Source organism: Opisthorchis viverrini (assembly GCF_000715545.1).
Source record: "Opisthorchis viverrini unplaced genomic scaffold opera_v5_148, whole genome shotgun sequence".
Classification (NCBI taxonomy): domain Eukaryota; kingdom Metazoa; phylum Platyhelminthes; class Trematoda; order Opisthorchiida; family Opisthorchiidae; genus Opisthorchis; species Opisthorchis viverrini.
In genome coordinates this window covers 661,441-687,843 of record NW_008751805.1, presented here as the reverse complement: position 1 = coordinate 687,843, position 26,403 = coordinate 661,441, and the positions used below count along the sequence as shown (strand labels likewise).

The window sequence follows — 26,403 nt, the reverse complement described above, 5'->3', positions numbered from 1 at the left end:
ATTGTATTGAATGCAGATATTATTCCAAAGAGTTAATCTTGCAGAATTGAAAAAGAAATATAGTACTCTGTGGAGAAGTCTTGCGTAAGTTCAACGAACTGTAAGGAGGCGGCGCCATCATAGTATGAGTTGCATGGCTTGTGATCTGTGACAAGAGAGAGAGACAGGGAAAAGACTCAGGAGTTGGCCAAAGCAATGGGATGAAGCGTGTAAGAATATGAACCAACCATGCGATCGCGTAGGAATCCCAACAATTGAGTTGTTGTCCTAGGAGTAGGTTATAGTTGAAAAGCCACTCACGCTCAACAATGACCATAAAGCAAGTTCGTAATTACATGTAATCATTGGATTCGGATCTGCCAACACGGTACGTACTCATGACGTAAAAAAACGATAAAAATGTCATTAACTCCTCGTTGTCTACGCATTCACACAAGCGATCTAAACGCTCGACAGCGAGCAGCTATTCCTCTGTGATAATCAAATGGGGTGTGTAAACTAAAGATCGTGCACAAGGATTCGGACTGGGTAGGATGGCATGTCAGACTAGGTTGACAACTGTGCCCAGTGAAAAAGCCTAACACAACCAAAGCGCCATCAGTTCACCGAAAAATCAAGTGAGAGATCTTATGCTGGTCCAGAAACGGACCGCTTGAAAAATGGCATGCATCGAACGGTCATTCACACTTACAAGAAAAGCCGATTGGGTAGAATTAAACGCCCGGCCCTCTGAGAACCTTCAGTGTCGCATTGTCTGATCACCCAACGGTTTGCCGCGACTGCCAGCGCACTAACTAATACGGTTGAAATACGTTTAGAAGCTAAACTATGTCCAGTCAAGTCCTTGGGCTTGGGGAGCCTTCATCGTCAATCGAGTCACATTCTCAAGGCGTTGGTCTCCATGAAGCCGCCTCAAGAGAAGAGAATCGGTTGTGGGACTAAAGTTCAGATGGTTGAGATACAAGACTAGCAATAACCAGAATATACTTAGAGCCTGCACACCAAATTAGCCAATAGAAACAAAGAGTGAAACGTTATCGCATCGAAATAAATACTCTGAGCGAAACTAGGTTAACCGAAGAAAGAATATTACAGGAAGTTGTATAGACATTCTACTGGTACGGAATAGTACAGTATAGTCGACGGGAGCAAGGATTCGGAGCATATAAGAATGGAATAATAATAGAGGCACTAGACTGCATCAGTGCGACAACTCTACGGCTTTGCAATTTTCAACTGGTCGCCAATTCCTTATGGATGATCACGACTCTCGGCCATGACAAACAGACACGGTGGGATGAGTTGCGTTACCTGATTGAACCGATAGTTTCCCACACACCATGAGTGATAGCATATATCGTTTGCGTCCACACGCATTCACCCGGAAGTCCTGTTCCCGGTGTAGAACCGGGGAATAGGACCAGAGGGTGGATAAGGGGGAGGATTTAAAGCCACCAGCACGCAACACTGGTGGCTCATAACTACAAAATCAATCGGGTACGAATGAACGGTTGAGCCTCACAATATATGCAAAGGGTCATGTGGTACCCCACACACATCCAGAAGACACATCGTTCAGCCCTTCCGGTGCCTGACTGCCATTTTATCTGCAGTTCTACTGATAGAGGCATAGACATTTATGGATGGGGCACCAAAATATCTCCCATCAAATATATCTCACCAAACCTGAACCCCATGACAGCGGTCTCAACCCACCCAAGGAAGTACATTGTTGTTTCGCAGAAATCACTAGAAAATGCATGATGTAACTACCGCAATGCAAAAAGCCCGTATGACACCGTGTGAATCCACTCAATTGGACGGTGTAAAACAAGTCCACATCAGCAGGAGTTGGCATGCAAGCGATTTGTTGAACGTAAATGGCTGACAAACCCACGGTAACGATAACAACAACAGGCGAAGCAGTGTGTCAAAGACATACGCAAACTATGCACCAACGAACAAATGTACTGGAAATAGTAGCCAAAGTATGCATTCATTATTAGTAGAACAATGTCACAACTTCACCCTCATCTCAAATAGACAGGCGACAATTTGTTACAGAACACTCGGAAATCAGAGAGAAATACAAGGCGCAGGCCAACATTTAGATGAAAGGCAGGGTATCTTCAAAAGTACACAGGATACTGAAATGACAGAAACCGAATACCAAAGAACATAAAGTGACCTAGCACATGAGTTCTAATCGACCGGCATGCTTTATCAACAGAACGAGAAAAAGTGGGTTCGAACTCGGGTGGAATGGAAGGATTATGTTCGGAATGTTTTTTTTTGTGCGTGATTTATCACGCATTCCACATATTCACCTACAGAGGGTGCGTTCAAAACGCTGCCAGAATTATTGCGATTCGTCAAATACCAGATTCGACCACGGATTTTCGGCTTGCATACCTCAGCGAATCATGAACTTCCACTGCGCGTCTGATATCCCATCCCACAGAACTCACTAAGACCGATTGTCCAACAATCTTCAAGTCAACAGCCCTGCATACAAGTCTGATAAGCTTAACATCCAGCCAAGGCTGTTATATGTCTGTCACTTCCGACAAGTAATATAACAATTAATGCGGAGGAACTACCCTCCTGGTTACGTGAAAATGTTTTGCATAGTTTGACAAACTAAAATCGACGGTCATTTTGCAGCATGATTGCGACCTGTTAGGTTGTGCTTTTTATAGTCGAATCTGGACAGAACAAAAACAAGAAGCTACTCACCGATTTAGATAAACATGAGTTAGTTTTTCACCAAAATCCGTGAAAGCATCTCGTTCACGGAGAATTTGGTAGAATGTGGACAAACAACCAGTGATGTCCACATTACGTCGTGACCGTGTACCGTCGGGCAACCGCGGCGCTGACTCGATGTCCATGCCAATTAGCCATTGGCGACGGAGCTGCTTACAGGAAGCATTGGATTGATTGGTTCCTGGGCTACAGAATGTCGGGGCGAAATAAGATTATGATGGAACTTTAGGAACATCGCATCATGTATTCTAACAACGTTTAAGGTTCAACAGAACTTACTAGTGCTCACGTTGTTCTTGCTATTCCCACACTACTAGGCAGTAGGATAGTGGGGTTTATCATTGTTTCTATGAGTTTTTGCGGAGATTGTCCACAAAAAATCGCACAGCTTTAGCACCCTTCCGGTGCTCAACTACCATACCACCATAAGGAAGCACTGATATACTGCCAGGTTGCCCAAGCCTAGACAGGGGAAGTCAAGAAGCAGAGGTCGGGTGGTATGACAGCCTACTCGGACGAAAGTGTTCTGTGAGAAGATATCAGTTATTCAGGTTGTGGTTCATCTTCAATAAACCACAACACCCCATTAATTACTTGATGCCAGGTGACATGTTTCGGCGACGTACGCCCACATTTCAGCTACGGCTGAATGCTGTGGTTGATAGTATCCATCAACCATGCCATGTAAAAACCAGGATTCTGTTCATATGAAGGCAGGAGAGAGGTAGCAATAGAATCAACGAAATCGACCAGTCTGCATCTTCGAACCATCCGATGGGATGTATTTCCCCCAACAAATTTTCTTGTAAACCAAAGATGGGGACTATATTTGAAATCTTGTGGACCGTTTACACATGGACCAATCTCAGACCTGATGAAGGTCTTAGCTATCTAAGTTGTTGCCCACTGATCAGAATGTAGTGGGTTAGTTCTGATGAAATGGGTTGGCTGCTAGCGTTGTAGGATAGCTGCTGTTTCCCAACCAACCAATTGTCCAAACGCACGTCCAAACACATTGAAAATGGCCTCCAACGCAACTAGTTCGACTTTAGAATGCACCCTAGAAAGAGGGCATCTCGACAGCTTTTAAGCGCACATCAAAGTCCAAAAGAACAAGACTATTGCTGTTAGGCAGGATTCCACACGGATCCCGCTAGACCGCACGTCTTCAGGCGCTGCTACGGCCGATAGGCCTAGCCCGCACGAGAATGGCCAAAAATTCGGGACGCCTGCCGGTCCGGCATCAAGACGAGATCTGATTGGTCGAAAATATGGACCCAACAGCCAATCATGACCCAGTATTGGCCAAATGCCGGTTGCCAATGGCACATCCAGAACGCATCAGAATTTCTAGTAGGTTACAATCACCTACGCTATATATATACGAAGCGCTGTACAATTGTTCTTGACTTCGTTTTGGGCTGGTAATTGCCGTCCTCCTGCATGGGGACCCCGAGCCTGGCCACATCAATGGCTGGAGACATTGTCAGACATAGCCCAGTCGCGCCATCAATGGCGCTCGTGCTTCCAAACTATTGCTTTCAATGCATAGCTCCTTTTCCAACCCCCCCCCGCTTGACAACTCACTGAAAGTGCTGGATTTATGCACCAATTTACCAGCTCGCGCCTGCAATGCGCAGCTACCCCCCCCCTCCCCCAAATCATCGGTGAACGAAACTGCGGCAGCTGCAACCACTGTACGACAAGTACGCGGTTATTACAGCTGACAATGTTTTGACGTGAACGCTAGCTTGGGAGGCTTAGACCGAGAACTAAGCTGAGGAAAATACCGTTACTACAACTGCAGAACTTATCCACCAGAAAACTGCGTCCAAAAGCAATTCATACAAACATTATACGGCCAAACAGTCAAATGAGTGTCAATTGTTGGTTCCAAACAAAATCCGGTTCTCCGCACATTGATTTTCAATTCAACTGAGCGCTTTCGAACATTTATCTGTCCTTTGTATACACGTCCTGACCTGAAGATGAGCTATATCAACCGACAAAGATGTACACGTAGTAGCGGCCCTCATAATGACCAAAATACCCGAGATTCCTTCACCCCGTTCAAGGCGTTATAGGGGATACCTTTTTTGGTGTCTTTTGCTAACAATTCCCCATAACTGGTCCCATGACGATTGGCTGTATCCCAAGCGCCTTTCGCACAAACGACTATTAGCTAAACAACAGTAGACTATGAGCTCACTTAAAACGTGAAACAAACCTTTCTTGAACAGGAGCAATGCGAGCGGATCGAATGTACTGTTCATCCTCCAGCGTCTGGGCCAAATCTCGCAATCGCGAGTCGACGAGGCCACCAACCACAACTAACTCCTCTTTGGAAGTGGTTTGTAGCGTCAACAGCAGAAAATGCCTGTTGATAAGAGAAGGACAGAGAATAGAATGACTTGAAGTGGCAGGGGTTACAGGTGGTTGAGCCACACGCCAAACAGGACTGTCACGATGATGATAAAGCGGAAAAACTCACTCGAAATTACATTAGAATTGGTCTATTCGGGTAGCTCATTTATGGGTGGCGTTTATCCACCTGAACTTACTTCTTTGGACAGCTAAGCCAGCGTTATAAAAAGAACACTGAAACTCTGTGCAAAATGATCTTGAAGTAGCAGTTTCTTCCCCTCAGAACGCACTATGGCACTGGGCCAAGCAATCCCAGAGACAGGTAAAATACACTCACCTTCAAATTACTGTAGTGCTCATGAGAGATTCTGCTGAATATTGACATGAATATGCTGCGCCGATTTTCCTTCATCTTTCGGCTGGTACGACACTCGATATATCATACTATATTTTCTTGACGCGACACACTACTTGTATTGTTCGTGAAAACTCTCCGACAATCCACTACCGGTCGGTATATCGAATATCGTGCCAGCCGAAAAATGAGGACTCTCTGAAGTTCATTCAGTCGAAGGAATGTCATAAGTGAGAGATCCAGTATTCATGTGTACTTTGCCAATTGCGTACAAATTAAGTATTCAACCGGAAACTCGAGGACTACGCTTAACTGATGAACCCACAAAAAAACGACGAAGCTGGTAGTGAGATGTCAAAGAGTTGTAGGCATGCTTACCGCTAGTGTCACGTAAATAAAAAACTCCGCAGATCATTTGCGGGGATTTGCTAGAGGTAAAGTTCATCTAATCATGTGCATCCTAGATAGGCATAAGCCTCTTGACTGTAAGTCACTTTCAAAGTGTAAAAAAAACGAGCGAACATAGCGAAAATGCGCACATTCTCTGAATTTCCTATATTGGAACTCTCTACAAGACCTAGAGACAAAAGAATATCAAAAATAGTCCGAAGAAGAAAAAAACCTCTCGCATACTCTTCTATTCCAATTCGCAAGTCTTCAAATCAGTGAGTTCAGTGTGAGAAAGCGCAGGGCAGCCTTGAATTTCGACAAAATGTGAATATGCATGAACAGTAATCATCCTTTCCGAGAAATACACTCATTTGCAAATCAGTTTGGTTTTCACGAAAGACCCAACTGAATCTCTCGTTTATGATATTCTACTATTCTATCCTATTTTTTAATGATATTCTACAACTGAAATGAGTGCATTTCTCAAAAACAGTGCAATTTGGGTTCAAGTAGAACATAAGGTTGACGGAAACTTGGGGACTGCGCCTACCTGATGAGCCCCAAGAAGGACGAAACCGGTCGTGGGCTGTCGAAGAGTTTTCAGCAACCTTGTGAGTAGTTTCCCTTATGAAAAAAGTGATCATCCTTTGTTTTAGGCTGGTGCCATACAGTCGACACAACAAGACTTATAACCGTAGAACAGAGTGGTTGGAATTGGAAAGCCATAGGGACGGTTGTACACGTGTTACTATGTGAGGAAATACAAAGATCTACAGATTGCCCCTTCGTGCGTATCATAAATAACGTCACATATTGCATACCTATACGGGAAGAAGAGTTGGAACGTTACATGGACTAGATCAACCTCACCATTAGCAATGACAGCTTTCAGAATTCAAATCTTGTAATATCTGGGGTCAACGTTATACGGTGAGGCTGATGAGACCGTCAGTCTCTGCAAACGGCCACAATAGATTTCTCTGCATTTTTCACCTTTTAGTGTGTGAAAGGAATGGGCGTATTATTTAGAAAGGCCTGTGTTGAGAGGCCTGGGAAGCCCTCACTCCTAAGCGGTATATCGGTGTAGACAGACATCTATCGCTGATTATCGCAGGAGCCGTGTCTCCGTTGTTTCAATGGTAATTAGAATCTCATACTGGATGTAGATTAGAGCTTTCACGTCATCACTAACAACAGTAGCTAGAAAACCGTGTATTGACCGTGCAATGGTCCAAGCCACCTCTAACATTTTTTCCGTGTCACGATACCCGAAGAAGCAGACGCTGTCAAGTTGCTCCAGCCTGGACAGGAGCAGCCGAGATGTCAGGGTTGGGTGTCAACCACAGGAACTTTCGGTTGGCAGACTTGCGCCTTAACCATTGAGCTATCTTGAGGTTATTGTGTCCGCCGATGAATAACAGATTAGCATGAGAGAATCGTACCTGTTCTGCTAGTACATGGGTCGGCGAAAAAGTTAACGCTATGCACCGGCGGCAACAGCTTAGATACAGGAGCGCCATTTGCTACGCGACTGGACTATTTCTGTCAGCGTGTCGTACCTTTGATACGATGCGCAGTGGAGTCCCCATTCAACCAGGCAGTTGCTATCGCGACAAAGTTCGCTGGCACTTCCTTTGACGTTTCATTACCAGATCATGACGTAACACCCTTTGGACCATCTCCCGTATGTGTTCCGGCTGAATGGATCTGCGATAAAAATGGCTCCACGGCATCCGGATCACGTTACCAAATCGGCGCAACCTATGGAGTGAGGCTAGTTCATCTTCCCATTGGACCTCAGAACCTCTAAGCAGGTGTTCCAGCTGCTCTCAGTCGCAGCATACGCTGACACTCCAAGTAACTGCCGGTTAGGATATGAATTAGCATTAACCTTGATTGACCTAAATAGCCGTAAGGTGCGAAGGCAACCGTTTACTGGAATTCACGCAAAAAATGTCTTTGGTACTGGAGCTGAGTGCAACTCCCACACCATTCCTACCACGAATCATTGTTTCAAGATTACCTAGAATCAAGAAAGTCAAATATGAAAAACCTGGAGTGGTTTTAAGTGACTTAAGATGCAAGATCCGGTTCAGATAGCGTATTATGGGGTCAGGAACACAATATAAGGGATTGAAAGGCCTGGGCAAGAAACCTGTTGACCTATTTGATACAGAGTAGAAAGATTGAAATAATCGATGCAGAAAGGATCTGTTGGGTTGACTACAGTGCCACTTTAATTTTTGTTGAGCAATGGACTGAATAAGAGAATACGGTTGGACGGCTGACAGAAGCGTCTACTGAAGGGTAAAAAAATTGGACAATCAGCTGTGAGGATGAACTGTGTTTACCGATCTTCCACACTAAGCAAGGGTGTTTGATTGTGATAAGCCTATTTTGATGCTTTGAGATAACCGTTCATCTGTAATACCCTTTCGGTGACTAGCTCCCATACTACCCGAAGAAAGCACGAGGGCCGGCATAATGTCAGGTTGCCCAAGCCTAGACAAAACTTTGATCTTTTGACCCAAAAGTGTGCCACAAGGTAATGAGATAACGTAAATCTGTGTTCCGGGATCACTCCTGGTGGCCTGTAACTCGATCTGCCTCGCAAGGCAACGCATGTCAGGGCATTCTCGAGCGACTTTGTCCAGAACCAACGACGCAAGAGTCTAGCCCATCTGGTTTTGAAAGACTGGCCCAATAAGAGGGCACAGCAATTGAAACAAGGAAACCCGGCTTCTGATCGAACGACGGATGTGTTCGGTGCCGTATCGGGTATGTGGTAGGATGTAATACAATTAGTCGTATGGATTATTCACGAGGAACAGAATTTCAAATAATACAGTCAGTAAGATCCCTGCGGCGTTTGACCACTACACCACAGTAGCAGTTTTTGGTAGTAGTATCCGAAAACCAAAGTAAAACTAGAATAGGCGCAAAAATGGCATCTTTGAAAATGCAACCATTGAACAGGAATCGATCCTGATAAAATAAAACCTGTCGCTTTCCTCCGCACCCTCAAACCACGTAATGGAATCATTGTCATGTACGGAAAGAAGCTAGTGCACCGAGAGATCCACGATATGCGTGAAATCAGATTAGTTCATGTGTGGTGTCTCAGTATCATCATCATCGACAGTATGACATCGGTGTTCAACGCCGATGCTTCGATACGGTGATCGTCAGAATGGGAACGTTAAGTGAATGCCACCATTCTCATTTGAACCCTTTTTTCGATACAAAACAAAAACCGTGTAAGCGGAATGGAACTACGAGGCCCACAGTACATAAAGTAAGCGCCTGTTTGGGTTCCATGTCCAAATCAAGCTGTAGTCAAACTTAGACAAAGAATTTGAACGTAAACAGAATAGGCGGCCATATCTATGCCATTCGGCGAGCACGGGAGGAGTGATTGGTAGCGAATGTAACAGGTTGTTTGAAACGTAAACAGACAAATGATAATGGTTTGTGAGGCTTAAACAACCAACTTTGAACTGGTCGACTGACAAGTGCAGGTTCCATGCATGCAGGTGAGATTCAGCCAGGTACTGAGAAACTGCAGAAGGCGAATTTCAAGACGGAGTAGCGATGAACAGAGGATGAATGTATTGGTTGACGTATATTTCGTATTCAGCTAAAACCCAGGGTGCAATTAAACTCACGTCCGTGTCAAAGCAAAAACGCATCATTTGGCTGATACGCGGCCGAATAAGCCCGTATATGTACTTGTTAACTAAAACGAAGCATACACTCAGAAGCCTAGAGGGCTATCCTCTATCATCCGCGAAGACGACATCACACAAAGAATTTAGAAAGAGCGCCAATCCTAAATTGTTGATTCTGTTCACAAACTATATGCGAGAAGACCATCACCATCATCAGAAACAGTAAAATCAGTGTTGACACCGATGTTTTACTGCCGTACAATCATAAAGTTGGTCTAATTGTAATTAAAGCCCAGAGTAAAAAGAAGGGAAAAAGAGTGGGTGAGAGAGGGGACCTAGTGCTGGCCTATGTCAGGCATTCTGAGGTGCCTACACCTCCAAGCACCCAATCAGACAATCTGGAAAGAAACCGACACAATGAACGCCACTGACATCGATCAGCCACCATTTCTTGCAACATCTTCAGCCAGGTGGGTCTCGGGGACCCCATCCTGGAAGGCGAACAACACCAACAACGCCCAAATTTGTAGTTTTTTCACACCGTTCTGTCAAGTCATACGTTGTCCACAGCGCGGTTGTGCCATTCTGAAGGAGGTACGGAGAAAAACACTCGTCTAGACAGACGGTGTTTCGTCATACGTAGCACATCGCAATCGATGGTGCTGGATGTTTTCTGCAACTGAACTACCTGCTGCACGACCAACTAGCCGTTTTCTAATTATTTCGTTACGAATTCATTGACTCCATTCGACACCAGCAACACTTCTGAGAAATCGGTGCTCAAAAACATAAAGACACCTCATATCATCTGTCCTCAAAGGCCATGTTTTGCAACCATACAACAATACAGCCCTTACTTCAGCCTGGCACACGCGACCATTGAGACCCACTGATATGCCTTTTTGACGTCACAGGTGACGCACATTAGCAAACATGATTCTGGCCGTTGAGATCTGTGCACTGACTTTATCAGACACACTTCCGTCAGAGCTAGCACAACTACCAAGCTATGTAAAACTCTATACAATTGCCAATGATTCTATCTGAATTGTAAAAGGTATATCCAGAGACTGCATGTTACGAAGCATGACTTTACACTTTGAGGGTGCAAGACGCACAACGAAAGACAGTGTGACGGTAGTCAGTCTATTCAAAGTAACTTGTGCTTCGCTTTGGCCTTTAAAGATGAGGGCAATGTCGCCTGCGTACTCCAAATCGGTAATGTTCTCACCAGCCATAATTTGAACACCGGGGTTTTGAAGACTTCCCGGAGTGTGCCTCATTATTTCATCAATGATGAAGTTGAACAAGAATGGAGAGAGTGAACATCCTTGTCCGACACAACTTTTTGTAGGGAAGCTGTTGGAGAGCTCACCATAAACTGTCACATGCCAAAATGCATGAGAATTTAGGGAAAGGACTAGGTTCACAAACTTTCGGGGGTATACCCGGTCGAAGAAGTGTAGTTAACAGCACTACCTGGTCGACAGAATCGATAGAATCACACTTAAATTCAAGGAACACAAAGACTGTGGGTTGTGTGTACATATGGCATCACTCTAACACCTGACAGTGTGAAAATGTGGTCGACGCAGCCTATATCCGGTCGAAATCCCGCACAACGCTCACAGGATAACGATTCGCGTGCCACCGTGAGAATCAGTGAAACCAGAAGCCTTATTACAACGGGAGTCAAGCAGACATATCTGTGGTCACCACATTTACTGAGAATACCCTTTTTGAGAATGGAGACTATTATTGACTCAACTCAATTGTCTGGGACGGTCTCCTTCTCCCGAATAGACCCAAACAGGCTAGACAGACACTGACTGAAAAATCCACCACCATTCTTGAACACGGCAGGGCCAGGAGCACAACAACGCTTGAGTGGAGGTACGCTTGATCACTTCTTCGGCTGAAGGCGGGTCCATGTTCGCAGTCCACCTTTTTCTTGAAAGCATTTAGCAGTCGTTCGAGAAGCGTGTTCTGATAGATTCGTTTGATTTCTGAGTGTACTAGTTATAGAAGGGCACCTAGGACATCATAGAAACTATCTTTGGCAGATTCAGATCAATAGTTCGTTGTGGTGTAAGCAGACACAACAAACTGAGTGCGATAGAGGTTCTTTCATAGATGTTGCTAAACTAACTATCCAATCAAGTAGAGACGCTTCCGCTTTCGACCCGCACCGGCATATGCAGCGGCAGCGGCCTCCGCATCACCAGAGGTCAGAATCTCGAAGAAAGCGAAAGGGCAGTCAGTCTGAACCCAGTACTTGCTCCCTGCATCCTTGTTTCTGACAGACAATATACACCAACGCAAACGGGATCCAGCGTACGAGTAGGAACCACTTGTAGTCCCACTTGCTTCAGAGTGCGAACATTAAAGGCAGCTAAGTAGACAGGCTTTCGGGGTTTGAAAACAGACTTCGAAATCTTTGGAGTTGTTACTGAAGTCGGACGTACAGCAGCTGCAGCTGAGTGTGATGCATGGCAAACATGGCTGTCAGTGCTAGTGCTGGGACCTATAGAGTGAGTATTAAAACTTGCATGGGGTAGGGTAGAAGCGGGAATACATGAGTGTAAGAAGGGAGCCGCCAGCAGTAGCATCTTTTCACTTACCTGCAGCAAGTAAGGTGACCCGGCTGACGACACCACGTGACAGCCTACATGGTATGAGAGTATTGTTAGTTGTGAGTAGCATTGTTGTACATGGGCTGGGATACTGCCAGGGCGCCCAGACCAAGACAGAAAGACGATTAGGGTCCTCTCTCAGAGTCAAAGCGTTGTTTGGCATTTGCACTTGCATTTAACGCAAGTGCATTACCATCTTTATGGAATACACATGTTTTGACTCCCAACCTGGAAGACCAGTTAGACCCCTTACTACTGATCAACCTGGCATGAGAGACACCGTACGCGTCGCACGGACACCACCCAGTACGGCCCAACGGATCACAAAGACACACAACGGTAAGATCGTCTCTTCGTGACGGGCGACAGCTCAAGACAGCTCAGTGGTCAAGACATGAAATTCCTGACCGTAAGGTCCATGGTTAAACATCAACCTCAGCATCTCGACTGCTCCTGTCTAGGCTTAGACAACCTGACAGTACCTCAGCCCTCGTACTACCTTAGGGAGGCATGGCAACCAGGCAGCTGGACGGGGGAGGGAGATGATCACAAAGTATAGATACAGCTGAATTCACTTGAGTACCCTGTCAAAACCAAAGTCCTATGCAAATGAGTGCTTGGCGCATATTGGAGAAACATGGGAGGCTACCGATCTTTACGCGGACCCAAAGGGGATGATATCAGATAAGCAAACTGCTGCGACAAATCTCACTAAGATAAGAATAAACGGGCAAACGGACAACGGGGGTGGACTTTGACGGGCAACGCCACATGGGCCCAGTGTAGATAACACATGGCATGCGGTACCTCACCACAGGGGGGTTGTCAGTTGCCACGAGAATATGGACTGAAGCCTCCGACATGTTGGACCAGCACTGGAGGATATTGGATACCATGGAAATTTGTTGTCCAGGGGGAGACATTTAGAAATACGGAGGCTGAGTTATAAATCGGAGCAATATTAGCTCCGAAGAATCTGGCGGATGCGGTTAAGCTTAAGAACAAACAATGGTTTCGTCATCTACACTTTTTCTGTTGCTGTTCAGGCCACACTTGATTGTGTAAAGGCTAGAGGTACAGCCATTAACAAGAGCTGTCTTTCTTAAACTAGATCCTGCCTTGATCGATGATGACGTCACCCCGTGCAAGTAAGGTTTCATGTGTTGACTCAGCGGTTATGGTGACAAATATACAAGCTCTTCATGTAACTTCCTACAAAACCAGAAGTGCACTCTATGTCAGCTGTCAGAGTATCCGTACTCTCCTTGACATGAGCCAATGATTATGTGTCTACCATTCAAAAGCCGCGGGACCTGGTTGTAGCAGATGTAGTGGCTTACTGCCTGCAAAATGGCTTTTTGCCAACCAATGCTGCTTTGTTGTCGGAACTTCAAGATAAAGATCGTGATTATCTTCCCTGTTTTTGGCGTCTAACCGGATTCTCATCGCTCGTACGACCATGACCAATGTGGAAAGAAATCGCCTCATCCCACATCGGACATCGTGTAGATTCACAGGCGGGATCTACCTACTGGCCACAAACTGCATGATGGACAGCCAAAACTGTCATGTTGCTTATGCTCCAAACTTTACTAATTATCGCTCGCCATCATGTCAAACTCTCATACAGATCTCAGCTGCAGTTACACCAGTCGGAGGCCTAGGGGAGTGACAAGTTGCACACTACCATTCGCACTTCCGTTCTTATGGCTATATTTTCAGCATCAAGCATGTAAGCTCCAGCCCGTGAAATTGGGCTACTTTATCGACGGTTCCCCGAAACTCTAATGTAAAGTCTAAGCGAAATATCCGCGCATGCGTACCCGGTGATTAGGCAGGTGCTGCAATGGGCTGCGAAGGAACTGAGGAAGCATACAGTTCCTCAGCCAATGTTTCCTTCACCGGTGCCTGTACCCATCTGTCGCAATACTTATCTATGGTGAACAGTGGTCCTAATAGCGTCTAAGGTCATCGCAGGCACACTTTGATGGTCTCGAATTGAGGGGTGATGACGAATTCATATCAGTTGTTATCCAGTGGGCGTAGGGAACGCTGTCATACCATCTGGTGTCTCCTGCTGCAGAATAAACACGGTGCCGCACTGACCACCTAGCCACTGGCTAGGATTTCCAGGATCGACTATTGACTGCAGATCAATTGGCAATACACATTGATTCACATCACGTCCTCATGTGGATTGCTGTTATATCATCAGGATACAACGAAGAAACGTGTTTTCCGTTTGGTGATTAAAAACCACCGTGGCTACCAAAACGTGTTTGTTATGAGACGCCTTCGACTCGATCCCAACTCAAACGACATAAGGCGCTGTATAGTCCGCTGAAAATAAACTGTGCCGTTTCGGAGCACGCATATACTACACCGTTTATCTCAGGTTATAATAAACTGTGAACTCAGGCGCCGTTGAACAAGAAAGTGTTGAGAGTGCGGGGATGCTAACGATTCTCTTTGAGAGGTATCACGGATATCTGTGTTCCTCATGCTCTCTGTAAAGCTCATCCTCACAGTCAATTTCATCATACACCAAGAATAAGTCGAGGAAGGTATGTTAAAAACACCTCTACTGTTCAATCAAGGGACAACGCAATAGTCCCCCCACTGGAGACTCCACAGAGAAGCCAGTCTGCTGACGAATTCATAAGCGTTCTCCGTCAGATAAATAAGTTGCTATCGAACTGCTTCTACTGTCAAACTAAGAACAATGGGAAACAGTATGGTGGAAGAAACCAAAGTTTCTGGTGTTTTCGGTGCTGAAACAAGGCGATTCCAAAAAATGGCTAACATCGCATGGGTAGTGAAGCGGAAAAATTAGGCCACTTACCGATGGTGATCCCGTAAATCGTACCGTTCGAACAGCTTTTCCCATGTCCCAGATCCACGAAGAACATCCGAAACGATATCACGAGCTGAGTAAGGTACAACAAAATAGTTACATGGATATGAAACATAAACTCGGAATTGAAACACCTCACGGCGAGGAGTATGTAATGAATTAGCCTTCATGCACCACTGCTTTGAAAGCCCACCACCGGTTTCATTTGAACCGCACGTTAGCATAGTCTCGGCTACAAATGAGTGTTGAACTCCAATAAGAATGAAACTAAGAAGATGAGCATCCAGCTGTGGCACCTTTTCGGCGTACAGCTATTCATGCAACCCGAAGGAAGCACGCGAGTTGAGATGTTGTTAGGTGGCCCAACCTCAGACAGGAGCGATCGAAAAACCATGGTTAGACTAAAACTACGTACCTTCTGACACTTTAACCGCAGAGTTACCTCAACCGCCATACAGTTAGTAAACTGTTATATGACAGATTCACAAGACGTTTAGCTATCGTAACGTAATGGACAGCATGGCGTAATCACGCAATAATGAATGCGGATAGCGTAGAAAGTAGAGATCAAAACAGGCATAAACCAGACAGTTGAGAGTTCCAGGGGCGATGGCCTTTGTAGAAGGTCAACTCCGACCAAGAGCTGTGATTAATCGCTTTGCGAAGCGGAACTTGAGACCAATTCGCACTGTTCTCTGTGGCAGATGTGCCTATAGGCACAGAAGCGCTGCCGCCCTTCTCTGAACGACAAAAGACGAGTCCTAAAAATCGCACACTCCAAAGGTCAGCCGGCACCTGCGGCTGTTCAAAAGGGACATGAATGAGGTAGTAGCACCGAGAGTCTGACAATCATGTTTCGAGACTTGAACTCGCGGGCTGAGTAAACCTCTCACAGCTACGGGAACGAAAATCTATTTTTTCCGCTACCTTGCAGGGGAAACCTTCGAGTCAAGGACCCAAATTTGGCTGAAACCTCTTCTTCAATTCGGTCAATGGTGGGACAGCACCTGCCTGAACAGTTTCGTTTATTTGTCAGTTTCAGCCCCAATCACTAACCCTGCTAATAAGAATCGGTCTGCTGCTGATCTGCAATCCTTCGTAGAAGGAGCCAGGTAGAATTATCACATGAGAGTAGGTGACCACAGGGTTCCTGGAGAACTCAGTGAAATAAAGTCAATGGGGAACTTGTCTCTACAATTTCCTTAAATAACAGATAAAACTTACTTAAATGACCCATTATGCGAATTTATCGCTCTGGGAATCGGCATAAAAACCAGTTAGGGCCACAGAGCCCATGTTAGATAGGTTTGGCCTTCCCTGGTAGACCCAACATGGGTGGTTTATTGAATTATCCTATCGAAACGGTCGTCACCTCATCCAGCCTTCCCTCATCTCATGAGGCGTGTGAAGATTAGGCTTCGGAGCAGTTCGATTGCTGCTGGATGGTGAAGCTGGTGAATGGCTCATGTCCAACACTGATTAATCTGAGGAGGGCTTGAAAACCGTGTGAAACGAGCCGGTTTCAATTTAACAACTGCAGCAAACAAATGAGTGGTTATGGGGTTGTTACAACGCTTTATCAAAGCGTATAAACACACTTCATCGTCACCATAGCTGTATTAGTTATCATATAGGCTGCTTTGTAATAAACCGTTGGTGAAGATGATGCTAAGGCAAGCAAGCTAACACCATAGCACTAACCTCGTATAAGTTCATCGGTGACAATCTTCCGAGTCGCTTGACGTACTGTAAACGCAGCGTTCTTATTAGGGAATACTGGAGTAAGAATAGGCATAAGGTCACGACCATCCTGGGCATTGCGCTAAGATGGAATGGGACAAACACGGTATAAGACGATGAGAGTATAGGGTTGCTGCAGTACATGTTCGGAGTGTCCTAAGAAACAAGTTGGCCACGATACATGTGGTGAGCATTTTTCGCTATAGTGATGCTCCTCCGGACTAAGGGGTAAAAAGGGATCCCCGATGGTCTGATCGAGTCGGTTGGTCTTTGTTAATTTGCCTCAGGGAGCTGGTCAGAAATTCACTCCAAATCGTCCAAAATGAGAAGTGAAGCTGGAGACCCATTCTACCAGAACATATAAGAAACCTCTGGTTTCCATAGCCACAGGATAAATAAAACTACCGAACAAAAGTTTTGACGCACATCTGACACGCAATGAAGAAGAAGAATTAGTTGGTCATAGAATATAGACATGCATATCACTGCATTCACGTTCAGTGGTGGGCGAATTGAAAGCGACCACAGACTGTAGTAAGGACAACATCTGTTTCTCCCAGTGACCGGGTATCCCTCACAACAGTGTAGAGTGCGCTATCACGTTCATGTTATATCGCTGCGACAGCCGTTGTGGACCATCAGATCCGCGGCTTAGTTGATCTGAATTACGCTGGGTTGGCCCACTAACACGAAAAGCAGGGCGATAAAACATGGCGATTCGCCAAATGCTCCCGTTTGCACACTAATTTGGTTCCAACGGGAGACTCGACTGGACCCAGCTGAATTTCTCGTCTATGACGGTTTTTACTTCAAATATGTCACCCTGACTAAACAACTGGATCAGCATGATGATGAATCACAACCTTCTGTTTAGACCATTATGGCGGGGCAATGGAGGAAGGTGAAGCCATGTGGAAAAACAACGCCAAAAAGACTGTAAATCGGCCAATAAACTGAAGCAGTATACAGTTTTTTCACTGTGATCGGGGGATAATTAAAGTTGGGCAATTATACGGCTTCCAAACGACTCGGTTTATCCATCGGCTTTTGTGAGAACCTTTCGCTCCGAAAATTTAACGGTTTCCAGTGATCTGATAGTACTGTCTGGGGTGATATAGGCCAGAGCATTCGACAACCTTCGATGTACCATCAAAGAAGGAACTGTGCCAGGATGTGGCATACTGATAATTGCTGTCTGCCTAGAAATTCGGTCAACCGATTCAGTGAATCGAAAGATGGCAGAGTGAAAAAAGTTTTCACGGAATTTCATGAGTGACGGAAGGGTGGTAAGGGTATAGGAGAGGGAAACTGCATTAATCAGGTGATTTTATCTCCAAAGAACAATAGCTTTCAGTAAGATATACATTGGGCGGCTTATCAGGGAGGTTTCCTTTCTGGGGAGAACCGTGCAACCTAGGATTAGTAGTTTCAGTGCGTCGTCTATAATTTTACGCTACTTATTAGTAGGTGAAAGGTAAAGGCCTTCAACGGCACAGGCAGAGACGCCTCACCTAACAGAATTTCACACTCAACTTAGCTCCATATTTTCCCATGTGAATAAATTCGATCTACGCCTTGCTACACAACAAGTTCACTGCTAGCCGACATCTATCCTCGAGACCCGTTTAGTAACGTACCCGTAGAAACAACTGGTTTATCGATAACCGGGAATCGCCTGGATTCGTGCAGATCCAGTCCCATAGACAGCAGCTCAGAGGTAGTTGGAACAGACAATATGACAAACAGTCTTTGCCTCCCATTCATCGTTTCATAAATGTGTGATCTCCGTGTTGCACCTGGATCTGTGGTGGGTTAAAATTTTCCAACATTAATTCAACATATTCTGATTGTATTTTTGAAATCTAGGCTTGAATTCGGCCGTGAGAATCAGAGCGGAAAATACGAAACCGCCTCAAACCGTCGAGATGTTCAGCGAAGGATTACCTGGGGATCCCAAGAAAAGATGTTCAAATCCGAAGCAAATTTGATTGAGGCAATTTGAACCGGATGGGGCCAAGGCCAGGACGCGAACTGTGCGAAGAATGTGTAAACCAAACAGGAAAGATCATGACTATTGGGAGCCAGCGATTCCTCGCCGCTGTTTCGCTCGGCTACCGGTTCAGAAGTTCGAAACCCAGATGACCATCTGCAGACGCAAAACGTTGATATCTGTGACTGATTGGAATAAAGCAGACAGGCAGGTTAGAACGCTGTTTTACATTCACTGAACAACAAAGCAAAATGTAGTTATCTTCACTATCGAGTGCACACATCGTATTCAGTGATAACCAAGCAATGCCTGGAAATGACCTGGGACATTCAGAAACTCTGGTTACCTGCGTTGCAAATCTGAACCAAAAGGATACGAGTACCCAGATTAAATATCCATCGTCCCAAACGTTGTTCTTATCATGCGATCACGTGTTCACTGAAGCCTATAGAGCCATCGACTTCCGCTTATCTTGGTATTGTTAGATTCTTCTGACTTTCATAGACCATCTCCTAGTCGCCTATACCACCACATTAATCCATAGGGAGGAACGGCCCAACAATCTGTGGGTGCATTTTGATGCGACTGGCGATCGGGTAGGACGACCCAATCAGACAGAAGGACGATCAGGTGAACGATATTGTCACTCACGGTTGGATGGAAAAGTGGATCTTTTTTGGAAACATTAAGCTACTCAGAAACTTTACTTGAGGGTAGTCTATCAATTAGTTCAGCTGAAGAGAGGAGGGAAGTGAGTGTTTTCACTTGAACCCAAAGGTTGCATGGTGGGTGGGGACAAACTCTCGATTCAAAATGATTACTACCGGCAGACAAAGTAGTCGTCAAAGTAATACCAAACGCGGTTTAAAAAAACATCACATCCTGATACTTCACAGACTGGTAAATTGCCATCGACGAATAAGACAAGAGCAACATTCACCCGCGAAGCCCTTACCCTGGCTCCCATAGGATCCGTACGAACCACAGGGACTGACGTGCAACTACTACTTATTTTTCAGCTGCGCATAGTTTCCGAAAAAGTCGTACGCTTCAGTGACTTGCTTTCGTTGTCCTATAACCCTTAGCTTCTTCCTCTGCACTTCCCTCCCTTGTCTGCTGCTGTTTACTGTGTCTACCTCAAAGACTTGATATGCATTTGTAATCCCTCATGAACTTTTAACCCTTGAATTGTCGAACCAATTTGGTCAGCCATTCTTTACGCGCGTTTTTGTTTGACCACGTGTTGTACCCAGGCCTAGGTCGCAAGCCAAGATCGATTTGCCATCTTCTCCGGGCTTTCTTTGGGCTTGCACTACTTCGTGCAACAGTTTAGACGGAAACCCCCATAATTTGAGGTTTGTACCCCTTTTATTAAGTATTTTGTACATGTAGTACCGCATCTTTCGACAAATCTCAAGAATTCACAATTTCTGGCTTGTGATTTTGTGCGTCACTCAAGTGGGCTTTCCTGAATACGTCGAAGTATTCTAGAGTTCTCAAATTATGGGGGACACACCCTTTCTCTATTTTATCACCACTATAAAGACGGTTGTTTTTCAAAACCCTGCTTGCGCCCGATATACTCAGACATTCACCCTTGTAAAATTACCAAACAGAACTATTTATCCTTTTGTTTTCCTCGAGATCACAGGCTTTTGAAAAACTATTTCAGACGGTTTCTTCCTAACGCCAGCAACCTCCAACTATTCAGAGCTCGAGTGGACGCTTTTCTGTCCAAACCTTAGTGAAACTTCGATTTCTGTACCAATGTAGGTCTTCGGTGTGCAGAGTTAATGAACAGATTTCGGGTTTTGGAGAGTTGACTGCAGACCGTGCCGACAGAGCCGCTCATTCTTACTGCACACGCACTGCTGTTCACAGGAATCCGATTGAGCTAAGCGTCTTAGGCTCTCGCAATTAACGCAATACCCATAGCATTGTGACCACGGAGCATCGCTACTAGATCACCTGATACGTGTGAATAAACTGCCTTTAACTGTGTTCAGCAGCACTACCATGGCAGGATCTAATAAATGTGCTCTGCAGGCACAACACACATCGATTTGGGAAGTGGGACAGGTATGGGCGAGAGGCACCTATCAACCGATCTGCAACGAAGCGCCATTACGGGGAACAGATAATCTTGTTTTATAAGTTTGTTTCATTTCTCCGGGGGTTAGGAACCGATGACAGATCTAAAGAGATACACCCAGACGAGGTTGTGCTGATATGGACAGCAATTATAGTTGGAGCTGATAGAATAAGGAGGCTATTCGTTGCTCTACAGCCGCGTCAGCAGATGTTACTTCTGGGTAGCCAAGGCCGAAAATGCGAGTCTGTTTGAGGTGCCCCACATTGATCCTTTGACTAAAAAGTCTGATTCCCTTGTCTGTGGGGGAAGGCAGATTATGCTCCGGTGCCCTGTACGTAACCTCTTACTAAAAAGTCTAGCTAACGAGGCAACATGCTAGGAGTTTCCTTGAGGTACCCTGACCGGAGCAAGTGACTTATTAGTTTGACACACCTAGCTACGGAGGACTTGCCTAGCCGGGGTTGCAGGGGGCAATGCATAAATGTATGATTCCTAATTCGATCATGGAGAACAGGCGTCCTCTGAAGATCAGACTATTTGGATTTGAGAGTGTTTCGATCGTATTGAATAACACACCGGTGGTCAGTGTCAACCGTTGGGTGATCGGAGTGTACAGTATTCCCTCGAAGGCAGGCAGGAACGCCGCCTCCATAAATTTGGATATACTGGTCGCCTGGAGGAAACACTTTACTGCCTTCACACTCCAATCACAGAGGCCCATAGTGTATGAGAGCCTGCTGGGTTTTGTCCAACTGCTCCACTTTGATTTCCTTGGTATGACTAAATCTTGAGGAACAAAGTTCTAGTTAGTTTAGCCAGATCACTTAAACACTGAGGCCCAATCATCGGTCAAAATGGCAGCTATTGCTGGGCGGGGTGTGGCAGCTCATTCTTGTACCGCAGCTAAGTCACACTAGTTTCAGCAGTTCCGTTCTTATCTGATAGGTCCACACAGAAGCAGTCGCTACAAGGAGAGATTCGCTAAATCCCACAACTGCACAGAACCGCCTAGAAAGCCGTAAAGTTGAGGACGGTCAAACTCCAAGTACCGTTATTTTCTCCGCAACAACAAGTACTTTGAGGTCCGAAATCGAATGGAGAGAAAAATGTGTCAGGAGTAAAGGAATAAAAACACACGAGTGGATATTACGTACATTGTCTCCCAGTCGCCTGCATATGTACACAACCATGATTGTCCAAGCAATGGAGGCAGGAAAACCATAGACGTAAGATCCAATTGCTCTAACCTTGACCCAAGTGCGAATGACGCGGAGCAGTGGGAGGAATTGGGCGTGACCAAACATCATTTTGTTCAGCTCGTAAGCCAAGTGCAATCCAGAAAGACTGCGTACTGAGATTGTATCCATATTGCGGTACAAATCCCCAGGAGTTTGCTCAAAATCCAGCTGTCGAGGGATGTATGAGGTAGCGAGACGGCTGATCACCAAATCAACCTGCAAAGGATGTTGAACAAAGTGAAACTATTTCAAATGGATCACATCAAATTACCAGAAGGGATTACTACAACCAAACGCGTAAAATTTCAAATGCAATGATTAAGTTGACCAACAACTGGAGGTCAATCAGCGACTTGTAGAGGAATGGAGGAGTACGACAAACGCAGTTGTTCGATCATTCTGACAAACGAGATACGTGCGTCGATAGGAGTGACCTAAGGTTCTTTTTGAACCAACAGGTGCCCAGATTAGTAGTAAACAGATTGACAGACGTAATTTATGCTAATTGAATTTTAAGATGGACAAAGGATACACGAAAAAATTCGTACTTTGGAGGTGCAAAATGCATAGCGAAAAAGGGATTCCTCTCGAAATCCAATTTTGTGATAGATCGTGTGAACTGATGGTTTTCACATGACAAGAAAATGTATTTCGCAGTCTCCATGCCAACTGGTCTTTCTCCAGATGCATTTTCAATACCAAGTTCACCGTCCTGTGTTATGTAGATGACAAAGCCAGACAAAAGAGGGAAAATAGGAAAGACCTGCCACACCCCAGTAGTTGCGTCTAAACTTTCGGACCGTTCAGTGCGAACTCTTATGTGGCCAAAAGTATGGAAATGGAGAACACGCAGGGTATAAATAATGCTCGAGGGGCATTCCTATTTGGCCAACTATGGGTACAGAAGCTAACCTATCTGAGGAAACAAAGGCAGCTTTGGAGTCGACACCTGTGTGTCGACGGTGTGTGGCGCTGCCCAAGACGTGATCACCGCTTCCCTGGCTGGACGACATCCTGCTTGACACAGACGAATTTGTGCCCCGCGTGCGAGGTTGGGCCATATGTTATGATATGTGTAAGGCCTAGACTTCTGTGGTTTCAAACACCTATTTGAATAAGGGTATAAGGACTAGTTAGAAGCGGTTGCATGGAAGATTCTTTTGTTTATAATAGGCTCAAGCAACCTAGTTATAGCTGAACAGTGCAAGTCTTTATCCACAGGATTCGTGTTTTAACTGCTATCTGACCGACTATCCAGCCGAACTACGCTCCAATCTAAGATGAGTAAAACGTGTTGCATTAAACTGACAGTGGCCCCGAGATCCACTGGTTGGCTCGCGCTTAGAATCACAACACACTGAGTTTTCGGGGCCACGCACAGCGTTTAACTCCGCTTACGACTACCACCTCCTGAATGTATCAATCAGTTCGCACTATTTTTATAAAGAACTTCCACGCGCCACATTCTCATTTTACTGCCTACTATACAAAACTCGATATGACATGCGTTCTGTTATCCTTATATCGCTCGAATCGCTGTTCACTGTACTTCCTTATCCATATTTATTGTGCGCCTCTTTGTCAGATTGTTAAGGAACACATTCCACGTTACAACATGCTCTATTCAGTTGAGGTATACCGGACAGTGGAACTGAATCAAGCATAGGTCATGAAGTTCATGATGCTATGGCATACTACAGTAATCCAGACAAAATTATCACTCAGTCCTTTGGAATGATAATGAGACCAGTACTCTCACGTCACATGCTTATCTCAACGAAACAACTATGAAGGATGCACTTGCTGATCAAGAGTAGAATCAGACTAGAGATACCATAATAGGAGCGACAAAAGCTGCAGCGTGTGGAATTTGTATGGAGCACAAAAATATACAGGAAACGTCTCTATGAGCGCGTTCAACGGAGATCTTGGTTGAACCTTCAGAAATCTCACCTGCTTCAAGAGGATGATCCCTGGGCAAAAAACGGGAGATAAACGCGAGCAACTAACTTGGTTGCCACAGCTTAGGGATGGTGCAGAGAGTAACAGTATCGAGCCGTACGCCCTTTTATAAACATCCGAAGGTTACTGAGATAACAGAATTCGCACATGGGATGTTTCTACAGAATTGTATGACTGAACCTTTTCACGTCGGCCATTTCAAAATATCGAGTTTGAAAGCCAACGACGCATGGGACCTCAACAAATTATTTTAGGAACTATCGGTCTCCCACATAACGTCGATACTTATATGGCAAGAGTTTCATTCGGACGTTCATACCATCACTCGAGCCACCATTTGTGAGCTCCCATAGTTCCTGAATTTCAAGTAGGACGATGCTACCGCTCAAATGACCTTCATGATCTCAGAGAATTCACCAGAGCACGTATCCCCCTTAGACCTTAACACGATTAGTGAATGAGTCAACCCAACCGATCTTCAGTTAGTCGAAAGTCAACCTCACAAAAAAGGTTCACTATTCGCACTGCACAGCAACAAACCTATGAAGCTTACAACTTATCTGCAATATAATACCTGCACGGAGCCAGTTTTCACTCGACATACAAGCAAAGACCGATTCAGATTTGTGAAGGGACACAGACTGTGTCCCAGACTGTGTGACAGACTGTTACATGAAGAAGCCCTGTATGATAAGTCGTCTCTGTATCAAGGAAGGCTGCGTGGATTGTCACTATTCCATGATACCTAGGGAAGCACCTGTGAGATCCTTCAGGAATTCTGCTGCTACTGCTGCTAAGGCTACTACGAGGTCAGTTGCGTTGTTCTACAAGTATATGCAGACTCACAATAGAGATTTTATTCTGTAAGTGAACATAATCTATGCTGAAAAGTCTAGATGCACTGTACAGCTGTTTTAACAACAGCGCGTACCAAACGAAACTCATGGAATTTCGAACCTGCGACCACTTGGCTAACAGTTGAAGACTAAACGGTCCGCTGCTCTAGCTTTGGCGAGGTGAGCCTGTGCTCGGAACCGGTAGCACTGGAGAAGCTTCATAAATATGCATATAATTCTGTGACAGGAAATTTAACCTGGGACGACAGGTGAAGCTTGTCAGTGGCCTCACAATCACAAATCAGACTGTCTGCATATAATCGACAGCATGACATCAGTGTTCAACACTGATGCTTCGCTGCCGTATAACCATGCGGCTGACAGTACTGCTTCCACAACGGAATACCTAACAGCTCATAGGTTTGCAAACTACGACCAATAAGCTTGTTTTTGAGCACAGACTGGTCAAAAGGCGTCTAATAAGGTAGTTCCTGCATACATGCTTTGTTTCGTCGTGGGCGAGTTGTGCACATTTTTCACATCCCCAAGAAACGCGAAGACAAGCAGTAACTAGTGAGTGCACAGGCTGAGTTGAACCAAATATTCGAGAAACCACCGGGAATCACTAAATGGTCCAAAACAGATAGAAATTATGGAGATTTCATTAATTAGCGTTTTTATCGTGAACCGAGGGCGCCATGTCGTCAGATAATTTCGGTTGCTTCAAAAATTGGCAATGCCTCTAAACGGCTTATCACCATTAACATTATCATTACCAACAGCGAATGATGACGCTTGGTTACTTGTTGGCAGCATACAGCTGTGTCGTGCTCACAGAATCTAGCTCAAGAAGACTATATGGTTGAGCCAAGGCAGCTACAAACCTGTCTATAAACACTCTCATTCCTCTAACAACTACAGCACTCACTTTACCTGTTGTAATGAAGCATTCTTTAGTAGGATCAAAGCTAAGGACTACTGGGGTGTAGACAGACACGTCATAACCATTGGCTCGGTTAAGATGGCTTCACAAACGACACCAAGACAAATGTGTAGTGACTTAGTGCACAGGCCATGAAATAAGATCATTCGAATTGATAACTGTCTAAGAAACAGACGATGAAAACGCAAGGCTGCAAGGCGGGAAGCATACCTGAATGCCAGATACCTTTATCCGAATAAGCGGTACAAACGTATCTGGAACTGCTGCTAGCTCCGATATATCTCGACTTTTCCTCAACCAAGAAGGAAACGAACTGAAAAAGTCATCACGATCGACAAAATTAGGCACGAGCAACACTGCATCTATGTCTCCAGATCTCGAACTAATACCCAGCGCGGCGGAACCTTGAACCAGTAGTCGGCAAAGTCCGGCTTTATCATTCAGTCGGTGTGTGAGTCTCTAGAAATACATCTTAAATGAAGTTGATGTTGGAAGGAAACTGAAATACCTGATCACTAGCCAGCTCCCTTACCCACTGCTCACCAATATGCTCCAAAGAACGAACAATGTTT

The 26,403-nt window shown here is 45.1% G+C and overlaps 1 protein-coding gene across 1 annotated transcript; it reads right to left on the bottom strand.

The window, feature by feature from the left end:
* On the bottom strand, nucleotides 1–26,403 carry T265_06856 (hypothetical protein; the record flags this gene model as incomplete). The annotated part of the gene is made up of 7 exons (XM_009172238.1): nucleotides 1–145; nucleotides 2,737–2,952; nucleotides 4,994–5,224; nucleotides 15,019–15,262; nucleotides 16,732–16,852; nucleotides 22,007–22,306; nucleotides 26,042–26,403. 6 exons carry the CDS (start codon nucleotides 22,217–22,219, stop codon nucleotides 118–120), a joined length of 1,053 nt encoding a protein of 350 aa, XP_009170502.1.